Here is a 12420-nt window from a genome sequence, read left to right on the forward strand (position 1 = left end):
AGTACAGCAGGTTTCCTTCCCTAAAGGACATTAGTGAACCAGTTGGGTTTTTACAACAATCCAACAGCTTCGTGATCACTTTTACTGATACCAGCTTTTTATTCCAGATTGATTTTTTTTTTTTTTTAATTGAATTCATATTCACAAACTGTCATGGTGAGGTTTGAACTCACGTTTTCTGGATTATTAGTCCAGTCCTCTGGATTACTAGATGCTCGAGTTATGATCGGATAGGTAAAAGCAGAACTAAGCAAGGGCTATCCACTGAGCGGGACAACAGAAAAGAGGCGTTGGAGGAGGTTGGTTTCGTCAACTGTATCAAAAGGTGTGGAGAGGTCGAGAAGGATGAGGAAGGACAGCGCACCATGGTCATAGTCAGAGTATGGATTTTGTGACAATGATTTGGGCCCTTTCAATACTGTTACATCAGAAGAAACCTGATTGGAGAGATTCAAAGATGAAGTTGCAGGAAAGATAGGCACAGATTTGGGAAATGCCAACATATTCAAAGACTTTTAGGTAGAAAGGGAGTTTGGAGCAGTAGTTTGCAAGGACAGATGAATTGAGCGTGTTTTTTTTGCGGAAGGAGGTGATGACAGCAGTTTTGAAAGGAAACTAGAAAATATTTTGTATTTCACAATAAAGATTTTCCACTCTTGACATTAATAGATGGCCTGAGCTGAGAAGCAGGAAATGCACATCAGCTTAGTGACGCACATCTCTTTCCTACAGGAAAAGGAAACTCCAGGTAGACCATTTAATATTGGTTGATATCAGAGTTAAATCTGAGCACTCAAATATAACCCCAGGCGGAAACTGTATTCAGTTTGCTTCATCTTGATTTACACTGAAATAATCTATGTGCTATGAAAATAAACAGGATGTGACTCTCAATGATGAATAAAGAACCAAACACTGGTTATCAAATGCTGCGTAAGGTAATTTCCTCCTCATCTATGCTACAATGACAGCAGAGCAATAAGAATGGATTGCTAAACTATATGAAATAAATGGAGCTATTCTATATAAGTTTTGGTCTCCGTGGTTCACTGGAAGACAGTCAGACACTCTAGGACATTGTCCAGGTATGTTCCTTTAATAGAGGTGGAATCATCACATTTCATCATTTTGTTCTTCATTATCTCATGCATTGACCTCCTTGGTACTTGTTCTTGTACTCAGCCCATCAAAAGTCCCTGCAGATGATGCTAATCGATCAAATCCTCTGTCCTTCAGTCTTGAACATTTATCCTACGTAATTACAACATTATTCTTCCCATTTTAACCTTTGAGCTTGTTTTTCTGATCAGGGGTTATCTGATTTCTGACTTGATAAGTTATTGAAGACATATTGATACAGCTGTATACTCCAAATAAGAATTTCTTGTTCATAGAAACATAGAAGATAGTAGTAGTAGTAGGTCTTTCGGCCCCTCAAGCCTGCTCCGCCATTCAATGCGATTATGGCTGATCATCCAAATTCAGTACCCTGTCCCTGCTTTCTTCCCATACCCCTTGATCCCTTTAGCCTTAAGAGATATATCCAACTCCTTCTTGAATATATTTAATGAATTGGCCTCTACTGCCTTCTGTGGTAGAGAATTCCACAGGTTCACCACTCTCTGGGTGAAGAAATTCCTCCTCATTTCTGTCCTAAATGGCTTACCCCTTATCCTTAGACTGTGACCCCTGGTTCTGGACTCCCTGACCATCGGGAACATCCTTCCTGCATCTAGTCTGTCCAGTCCTGTCAGAATTTTATAAGTTTCAATGAGATCCCCTCTCATTCTTCTAAACTCCAGAGAGTATAAGCCCAAACGACCCAATCTCTCGTCATACGTCATTCCTGCCATCCCAAGTATCAGCCTGGTGAATCTTCGCTGAACTCCTTCCATGGCAAGAACATCCTTCCTCAGATAAGGCAACCAAAACTGCACACAATACTCAAGATGTGGTCTCACCAAGGCCCTGTACAACTGCAGCAAGACATCCTTGTTCCTGTACTCAAACCCTCTCGCTACGAAGGCCAACATACCATTTGCCTTCTTAACCGCCTGCTGCACCTGCATGTTTACCTTCAGCGACTAGTGCACAAGGACACCCAGGTCTCGTTGCACTTCCCCTTCTCCCAATCTATTGCCATTCAGATAATAATCTGCCTTCCTGTTTTTGACACCAAAGTGGATAACCTCACATTTATCCACGTTATATTGCATCTGCCATGCTTCTGCCCAATCGCCCAACCTGTCCAAATCATCCTGGAGTTTCTCGGCATCCTCCTCACAGCACACACGCCCACCCAGCTTTGTGTCGTCTGCAAACTTGGAGATATTACATCTAGTTCCCTTGTCCAGATCATTAATATATATTGTGAATAGCTGGGGTCCAAGGACCGATCCCTGCGGTACCCCACTAGTCACTGCCTGCCACTCGGAAAAAGACCAGTTTATTCCAACTCTTTGCTTTCTGTCTGCCAACCAGTTCTCTATCCAAGTCAATACCTTGCCCCCAATCCCATGTGCCTTAACTTTACACGCTAATCTCTTATGCGGGACCTTATCGAAAGCCTTTTGAAAGTCCAAATACACCACATCCACTGGTTCTCCCTTATCTATTTTACCAGTTACATCCTCAAAAAATTCCAGTAGATTAGTCAAGCACGATTTACCTTTTGTAAATCCATGCTGACTTTGTCCGATCCTGTCACTGTTTTCCAAGTGCTCTGCTATTACATCTTTTATAATGGGCTCTAGCATTTTCCCCACTACCGATGTCAGGCTTACTGGTCTGTAATTCCCCGTTTTCTCTCTACCACCTTTTTTGAATAGTGGGGTAACATTAGCTACCCTCCAATCCATGGGTACTGTTCCAGATTCCATCGAATGTTGGATGATGATCAGCAATGCATCTACTATTTCTAGGGCCACTTCCTTAAGTACCCTAGGATGTAGATTATCAGGCCCTGGGGATTTATCGGCCTTCAATCCCGTCAATTTCCCTAACACCATTTCCCTACTGATTTCTTTCAGTTCCTCCCTTTCATCAGACCCTATGTTCCCCGACATCTCTGGGAGGTTATTTGTGTCCTCCTTTGTGAAGACAAAACCAAAATATGTATTTAATTGATCTGCCATTTCTTTGTTCCCCATTATAAATTCCCCTGATTCTGACTGCAAGGGACCTACGCTTGACTTCACCAATCTTTTTCTCTTCACATATCTATAAAAGCTTTTGCAGTCAGTTTTTATGTTCCCTGCAAGCTTACTTTCATATTCTATTCTTCCTTATATCTTTATTTGATCTTCCATTCTGGGGTCTACTGGCTAGACTGTTTGTATACCTTTATTTCCTTTTTAATATAGATGTTTACAGCACAGAAGGAAACCATTCGGCCAGTTATGCCCATGCCTGTTCTTTGCTCGATTTAAATTAATTAAAAAAAACACAACATGCAAAATGTAACTTTTCAAAGGTATTGGCCCAGAAATTCGGGTCGGGGGCTTCCCGCAGGTGCAAGCCCCCGACCTGCACTTACCTAGCGCGCCGGCAGTTGAGCTGTAGGGCCCTGTGGAATTCCGATCTGGGGCCTGGCCCAGCTGCCGGCGCGCTGTGCTTGCGTGTCCCAGGGGCGTAGTTAGTTCGATGCATCCCCTGGGATCACGTGGGCCATGGGCAGCCAATCGGCGCAGGGAAAAGCCCATTCATAAGTAGTGACAGGAAGACCTGTCAAAACTTATAAATACTACGGCCCCAAAATAGCAGTAAACCTTCAAATAAATTTTTAAAAATCATCACACTTTTTAAATAAACTATAAATTACATTAAATAACTTTTAAACAATAATTTAAATAAAAAATTTTTTTTAAATATTCTAACAGGGCTAAAAATAAACTTACCTTGCTTTAAAGTATTTAAAAATAATAAACCTGTGGAAAAAATGTTTTAATTTTAATTAATTGACCACTTACCTTTTAAAATGCAGGCCTTACGCCTGGTTTTTACATTTCTAAAATCTAAAGACTTACCTTCATGGAAAAACCTGTAAAAAAACGTAAGTTCAAAGCGCACGCGCAGACTCCCACGCGCACGCGTTCGACCTCTGAACCCCTTCGTTCAGAGGAACGGAAGTGCCGGTTTCCCGCGCATGCGCAGTGCATGCAAGAAACCGGCACTACCATCGGGCCCACGCGTGAGTACCCCATGCGTACTCACCCATGGAGACCCGAATTTCTGGGCCATTTAGTCTCATTGGGGGCGAAATTCGGTTACGCCCCGTTTGGGGGCGGTAACAGAATTATCGCTGGAGATTTAGCGCCCGGCACGGAAGTACCGCCCCGGCGAGGAAACAGATCGCTATCTTGGGCGCGCCACTTCCTCTTGGGGCGGTGTCGATGGGGCAAAGCGCGATAGCGCCGAATTGCTGCGCGGCCGCTCCGCATAGCGCTGACGCCTTGCAGCGCCCCTCCCCTTCCGTTAAAGGGGAGGAACATTGCAAGCTCTGCAGGGCCTCTGATTGGCCACACTAGCCCACCAGGGCAGCATGGTGCCGTGGCTACAGCCCGGCACCGAGACGCGGTGCCAGGCTGCGCGATTTGCAGCCATGGACCACGTCAAGGGCCGCCACGGAGGGCTGACCTAAAGGTCGGCCAAAAAAATATAATCGGCGACGCGGGTCACGGCCGCACTCCCCTTTAATTAGCGCCCAGCTCGCGACCTGCGAGGTTAGCACTGACACCGCCCGTGGCAGCCTCGCATGGGCGGTAAGGGGTTGCAGCGCACGGCGATGACATCATCCCCGGTAGCGCAGCGGCCCGGGGCGCTGCGCTATTGGCTAATGCCTCAGTAACGCCCCGCCAAATTGTCCCCGTCCGGGCAATAAGCCCTTTGCGGCCCGTTACCGCCCCCCCCGGAGGCGCTAACAGCAGGCGCAAAGGAGCCGAATTTCACGGCCATTATATTTAAGTGTCAGCTGTGGCTCAGTGGTAGCATTCTCACCTCTGAGTCAGAAGGTTGTGGGTTAAAATCTCACTTCAGAGACCTGAGACATAATCCAGGCTGACACATCAGTGCAGTATCGAGAAAGTGCTGCACTGTTGGAGGTACTGTCTTTCAGATGAGATGTTAAACTGAGGCCCCGTCTGCTCTCTCAGGTGGACGTAAAAGATCCCATAACACTATTTCGAAGAAGAGCAGAGGAGTTCTCCCGGTGTCCTGGTACAACAGAGTAGCAGGTCATTTATTCCATTGCTGTTTGAGGGACCTTGCTGTCTGCAAATTGGCTACCGTGATTCATACAATACAACAGTACTACACTTCAAAAGTACTTCCTTCATTGGCTGTAAAGCACTTTGGGATATCCTGAAGTCATGGAAGGTGCTGTATAATGCAAGTCTTTTTTTAAAATCACTGGCACAGATAAACTAGTTAAGCTTAGACATGGCTAGCACACACACCTGCAACAATATGAAGTATTCTCAAAATTGTGCTTGTATTTAATTCACAAATATTTTTAGTGATATTAATTTTAGCAAATTTAATTTGAGGGCAACTTAGTATCTCAAGTCACTGGACATGTGACTGCTATTTAGAAAGCAAACACGAAACAGAATATGTGTAACAATGAATGGGTCCTATTTTGCAATAGACTGTTGGAATTGGGAGTTTTTCCTTCCTTAAAGGGAATGAATGTCCGATTTTAAGTCAGCCAGTGGGAAACTCTGGGATTGGGCAAATTTTCCATGGTGGGATTACTGTATAGCAAGCAGTGGCAGAAACTCTAACTGATCTTTTCCATCCCTAATTGAAGATTAATTGTTGTATTGACACCACTGTGTTGGCTGAGATCAGCTACCTCAGCATAGACCAGGTATCAAAGCTAAGATCATCTTAGTCTCTGTGGTTCATTTCAACATTTGCTGTCACACCCAAATTTGCTTAAATTGGGGTAAAAAACAGATTGAGGGGGTACTTGATCCAGATCTTTAAAATGCTGAGAAGCGCAGATATAAGCAAGCAATTTACTTGGCCTGTGAGTGCAGTATTAGACTACAAAGTTGGCAAACCTCCAACAAAACAAGAATTCCCCGCCCCAGCTGCCCACTGAATAGCAGACATAATGCTGTTATGAACAAGTCCCTCAATAAAATAGCTCTGTAGATAAACAATTAAACATTTTATAAACAAAATGATGTGTATATACCTCTCTGCCAGAGTTTGTTGTTCATTTATTCCGATGTTAAAAAACACTGGATACACACGCAGCAACTTTCCATCTTTAATCTCCTGCGGCAAAACCTCAAACAATTTACTGGGAAGCTGTACCTCCACTGTGTAAAAATCTCTGCAATAAAGCCAACAGAAGAGAGAAGTGAAGAGACTGTGGATTTTTAAAAAGGTATCTGACCTGGTTGTTCAGACATGCGAGACATGTGGCCAATTGTAACTCACACCATTCCTGACTGCCGGAGTCAAAATCGACCCTTGTATCTCTCAAAAAAATATCCAAGGACTCAATATGCCACATTGAGATTTGCAGCAGCATGTCAACAAGTGTAAGAGTAGGTACAAGGTACTCTGAAAACCTGCATGCAAAGTTTAACAGGCAATACTGCGCTGCTTTAATTGTTTTAGTTCTCCTGGAATCTTACTTAAATGAAATTCAAGGTGTGAAATCTGGTCTTTGAGTGACCTATTGAGCAGTAAAATATTTTCTCTTTCTTAAAATTATAAAACATCCACAAAAATGACATTTTTACATTTCTAACTTGCAAACTTTAATTTCTCTGCCCTAAGGCCACATATTATTCACAGAGAGGATATGAGGACAACTTGCTCCCAGACGTCTAAGAGATGCATTAATCATCCTTTGCTGTACACTTAATCCATTTGAGCAGGCGCCCAATTTCCACTCAGCACCTTGGGCAACAGTCCAGTCAATAGCAGGAACTCATCATGTGAGTAATCATGGGCACAAACCACAAAAAAGCTGGTCTATGGCAAAATATATTGGTACTCTAACATGCAGAACAACTCGATCCCCAAACTCCAATGCTTTATGACAATACCACAGACCACTTCTTAATATAGTGCATTCTTGGAAGAAATGAAACCATTTTTTTGATGTTGGCAGAGAAATGGTATTGCAATTTCGAAGTATTATTCAGATGAAGTCTGAAAGAACCTTATGTGACACGACCATGGATGAGGGCCTGCATTCCAGCAGAACACTCAGAAACGTAGACGATAATGCATAGCAATTTAGAACAATAACTAGCATTAATGCTCAAAGTCATAAAAATACACCCATAACAAATGCAACATTTTGATATTCAGTTATGTATTTGGAACAAATGTATACAACTATCTTCAGAATGTGGACAGTTCCCTTTCGATTCTGTCCTGTTTGCAAAGTAAGAAGTTGTGTCTTTTTTCATAGTTCCTTTTGCCTGCAATACGATGTAAACTGTTTATAACAAAGTTGCTACAGCCAAAGACATTAAGGGGTAGAATTTCTGTGGATTTTTCTCAATCTCCCACCATTCCCGGCATTCCACTGACCTTCTGCCGAAGTTACGGCGGGAGTTCGGGAGACCTCTCCTCATCTCGGTGGAAACTCCAGGGGTATGACTGTGTACAAATTTTGTTAAATCAGGTTTACCTTATTTTTTATTATCTGCCAGTACCTAACCTGATGCTGCTGCAAGAGTGTGTCCCGAGGCACTAAAGGAAGTTACTACCTGGTGCAGTTACCAGCTGATGTACATTAAAAATAGTCTCCCCTCACTAGAATTTTAAACATACTTTAAAACAAACAGTGGAATTGTCTTTAAATATATGAGCAGCCAAAGTTCATTATATTGCACATGAAACTGTCCTTGGACCACATTGGTTGGTCTTTAATAGGCAACATTTCAGTGATATACGGAGCAACTGTAGCTGCCTGGTCCTGTCTGATTTTTGGCAGATTTACTGTCACTGGCACCTCCAGCCAAGGCTTTGCTGGTGGGCATTTCCTCAGTATGACTACTACAGGTAATATGCATAGAAGCAGACCTTAGGGCAGTAGTGCAATCTGTGTAGTCTTACTTTAAGGCTCTCTGCATCCAATCTCCCAGCATGTTGAAGTCAAACAAGACAGCCTTATGTATATTGGAGCTCAAGATTGCCACAGAAGATACTCTGACTGTGCTTGAGACCTGTGCCACTGGTGGGGGAGGCGGGATGGTCTGCTACAGATGCCCTGGAGTTGCTACACACTCCATAATGGATGGAAGCCTTCTTTTGTGACTGCACAAATGAGTCTAGTGAACCTCTCCACACTCCAAGCCAGATGTTGCAAAGTACTTTCAACAGATTCAAGTGAGTCATTTACACAATCCTGCTGAAACAGCAATCGCCTTTTATATACAGGTCCTGTGAGGTCCAAGAGCCTCGGCACTGCAGCTAGGGAACAAACCAAGCTGGCCCTCCAACCAGTTTCTTGGTCCTCCTCATCTGCGCACTGTGATTCTGCCCAAGCTAACTTACTCCATCTTGCCGGGTGGGTGTAGTTTCACTGCTGCTGGTCACAGTTGGTAAGAATGACAGAGTCCTGAGAGTTGTTCAGAAATAAAACATTAAACTTCAGTTATATATTTAAGATTGCCACAAACTCTAGAAGCAGGAGATAAGGTTCAAGCTTAAAAAAGGAGGAATGTGCACAAAGTACTTTACACAGAACTGTGGACTGAACTGCCCAGGGATGCATGGAAACTGGTTATGTGGAAAAATTTAAGGGAGAATTAGATAGATATTTCAGTGAGTGGGCGATTGAGGGTTACTAGTTTTTGCAGTGGCCAGATGGACTTTTCTGGTCTTGGACTTTTCTGTGAACATGTGACTACAAATTACACCTTCAAACATTGCTTGTATTGCAATATACTGTGTGAGATGGTTACATGTATGTGTGCGAAGAAAACACAGGAGCTTGGGGGAGGTCTCCGGCTTCACTCTCCCTTACTCTGCCTATGCTCTCAAAGCGAATCAAGTTCAGTCTGATCTCTTTAACGATGGTCATGGGATTGAAATTTATGGGTCCGCCCCCTGTTCAAGTCTATTCCTTTCTGGTATGAGCTACCTTGCCCTAAAAGCAGAAAAAGTGTGTTCAGATGTTGCTTGTTTAAAAAGAGTACATACAGTTACATGCAAATGACAATCCTGCAGTTCATCTTATGTATGGGTAAATGCATTTGCATTATGCAACTAAATTGTATTGAAAGGATTTATTGTGCAAAGCCCCATTAAGGTTTCAAACGCAACTACAGTTTCTATTGCAAGTTGCAGCTTGAAATTGTGCTCTGCTATGGGCTATACCTTCAAAGAGCTGTAACATTTTCCGAATACTTTGGAAGTAGCAACAGTGAAAGATTGACAGGTTATGAAGAAATACTTCGTAGCATATTTGGGGCAGGTACTTGGTGTAGGAGATTGTAGGGTAACCTCACCTTGGCAGCTTTCCTCAGGTCTGCCATCATCTTCCTCAGTTGCAACCTCAAGGGTCCTACTGACAGCGTTCACCTTGCTAGCAATCAACTGCCACATTTGTTAGACCTCTCCTTTCTGCCCATCAGTGCAAAAAAAGGGAGCTCTCCTTTGTCTCAAATCATCCAGCCTGACTTCTGGTGCAGCATCTGTTACTGTGGAAGTGCATGGCCGAGAACTCTTCATTTTTCAGGAATATGGCCACTCTAAACCCTTTCTACTTGTCTTGTAGGCGAGAATGCAGCCCGTGCAAGTGCTTCCTCAGGGAGCCCAATATATTGGTAGGAAGCCTTCACAGTTTCGATAAGTTATGTAAATCACAAATATCCGGTAAAAATGGCCATACAAATGTAGTCAGCGGGTTTACTCAGATCATTCAATTCCCATCTGAATTGTGCACAAACAGCAATTTCCAACTTATAATTACTGATGCAGGCTTGGCCAATTTCAGAACAAATTTTAGATAGGTTAGGCACTTTTATACTGGTACTTGCTAAGGTTGAATACCAGGAGACCAAGGTGCATGAACCAGCTTCCAGCATTAACACTGCTAAATCACTTTCCCTTATCCCAGAAGCAGATTCATCGATCCGGATAACCAGATGACATCTTTTAAGAATGTGGATCAGATTCTAATGAAAGCATATGACATGAAATAATTTAATGTTCCATGTCTCCTCACATGGGCAACTACAATCTGCTTCCCAAGTGTACCCATCATCCTAATCACGTTCACAATACATGACAAGACAAAAAAAAACTATCAAATCAATGACCTTTGATCAGTTTTAACTTTTATCAGAAAATTCAATGCAGTGCACTTTGATAGTGTCATGTTGTACAATATTGCAATGCATTGATAGACATTAAAATCTGACAAGATTGCATGCTAACATGATTGTGCAACCATGGTTTCTGTTCTGAAAAACGCTGCTTACCGGATTCCAGTCACAACAGGAGAAAGGTTGGCACTGGCACTCTCCTCCAATTGTGCTTCAACAACTTTGAATGCCACTTTCTGTAAATCAATGATTGCAACTGACATGTCCTCTAGCATGCCAATCTCTTCACCTGAAGGTAAAAGCAGACACCCTTTAAATGTCAGCAGCTTTTCTACAAATCCTACAGAGCTGTATAATGAATGAAGTGCTCTTTGCGAAATAGCATTTGGCAATATTATCATAAAATCAACCTAACTAGACTCATTGCACTCTCTTCTGAGCCACATCATATTGGTCCATCAAGACCCAGGCTTGGCGAAGTTGTCTTATCAGAGGAACCCAATGGTTCATCCCATGAGGTAGCAGGAGGCAGTCCCTTTCCCCAATCTGGTCAAAATAGATTGAGGAATTCTGAAAATGGTCCAGTATAAAAAGGGTTATGGACTCACCGAGGTTCAATCAGGATAAATTTTCCAGAGCTATTTTGTGGTCAATAGCAGATTGGCAAATTGTCAACATCACTAACTAGCTCAAGAACCACATGAGAGAGACATATACCAACCCCTCAACTGTGGAAACTCTCATAGTTACAGCAATGCAGCCTAAAATCTACTGAACAAGCTCCCAAATAGCTCGGTTGACAATAGAGTTTCTACTTCTTTGTCTCTAAGATTGAGACCATCCATTCAGCTGCCTCTGCCATTTCCCTTCCTTCCCCTAGCCCATCAGGCCAAACGTCTTCTAAGGTTCCCCCCTGCCCTAGCCCTGAACTCGCATCTTTCTCCAGTTTCTCTCCGATCTCCCCTCCTGACCTATCTACGCTCATCTTATCTATGAGAGCCACCTCCTGCGCCCTCAACCCTATTCCCACCAAACTGCTAACCACCCAACTTCCTTTTCTGGCTCCCATGTTAGCTGACATTGTTAATGGTTCTCTCTCAAGTACTGTTCCCCTCTCCCTCAAATCTGCCATCATCACCCCACTCCTCAAAAAACCAAACCTTGACCCCTCCATCCTCGCAAACTACCGCCCCATCTCCAACCTTTCCTCTCCAAAGTCCTTGAACGTGTTGTTGCCTCCCAAATCCATACCCATCTTTCCTGCAATTCCATGTTTGAATCCCTCCAATCAGGTTTTCGCCCTTGCCACAGTACCGAAACGGCCCTTATCAAAGTCACAAATTACATCCTTTGTGACTGTGACAAAAGTAAACTATCCTTCCTCGTCCTTCTCGACTTGTCTGCAGCCTTTAACATGGTTAATCACTCCATCCTTCTCCAACGCCTCTCCACCATCATCCAGCTGGGTGGGACTGCACTCGCCTGGTTCCATTCTTATCTATCTAATCGTAGCCAGAGTATCAGCTGCAACAGCTTCTCTTCCCACTCCCACATTGTTACTTCTGGTGCACTGCACAGGATGAGTTTCTGTAAATAAAGGTTTGTAAGCAACTAAAGACTAGGCTCTAGTACTCTATCCTTCACCACCTGGTTATCCGGCTTTTACAAGTGAGTGAGACAAAGAGAAACAGGAAACATTGCTCCAGGTGTCTGAGAGAGTAAAATCATCAGAAAGATAGAAGGAAACAGCACAGAGATTGAGACAGATAATTAGAGATAACAGAAAGGAAGATAAAAATAGAACAAAGAAAAGCTTCAGAAGACTGAAGTAGAAGAACCTTTGGTGTCCTCCTCAGGCCTTGATGTGCAATAACAACATAAACACCAGGATAATTTGATGATCATTTTTGTTGCAGCAGTTCCCATTCCACTGCCGTAACTTTGTCAGAAACGTTGTATACAAAGATAGACAGGGTTTATGGAGCATTTCTGGTGGTGGAGAAGGGAGCACCTCCAAGGAAATTTTGGGCCATGATCTCACAGTTGGGTTGCCATTTTTGTTGTGTTTGAGGTGAAATGCGAGCGGGGGAGTTGCTGGGAGCTGAAGCTAAATATGTTA

The 12420-nt window shown here is 43.2% G+C and overlaps 1 protein-coding gene across 10 annotated transcripts in view; it reads right to left on the reverse strand.

Annotated features, from left to right (window-relative positions):
* inpp4b (inositol polyphosphate-4-phosphatase type II B) overlaps positions 1-12420 on the reverse strand; it is a 1159724-nt gene that overhangs the window by 90007 nt on the left and 1057297 nt on the right. For 8 of the 10 annotated variants that reach the window (XM_086009058.1, XM_086009093.1, XM_086009068.1 and 5 more), the window contains 2 exons: positions 10458-10590; positions 6200-6340 (listed from right to left, as the gene is read on the reverse strand). In XM_086009058.1, the coding sequence (XP_085865184.1) occupies positions 6200-6340; positions 10458-10590 (274 nt within the window). Of the gene's footprint in view, positions 1-6199; positions 6341-8526; positions 8591-10457; positions 10591-12420 lie in introns of those variants that run through there. The other 2 variants (XM_086009103.1, XM_086009087.1) reach the window with 2 other exon arrangements.

The sequence above is a fragment of the Somniosus microcephalus genome, chromosome 2, assembly GCF_052327205.1.
Source record: "Somniosus microcephalus isolate GS21.2 chromosome 2, FLI_Smic_1.0, whole genome shotgun sequence".
Taxonomy (NCBI): domain Eukaryota; kingdom Metazoa; phylum Chordata; class Chondrichthyes; order Squaliformes; family Somniosidae; genus Somniosus; species Somniosus microcephalus.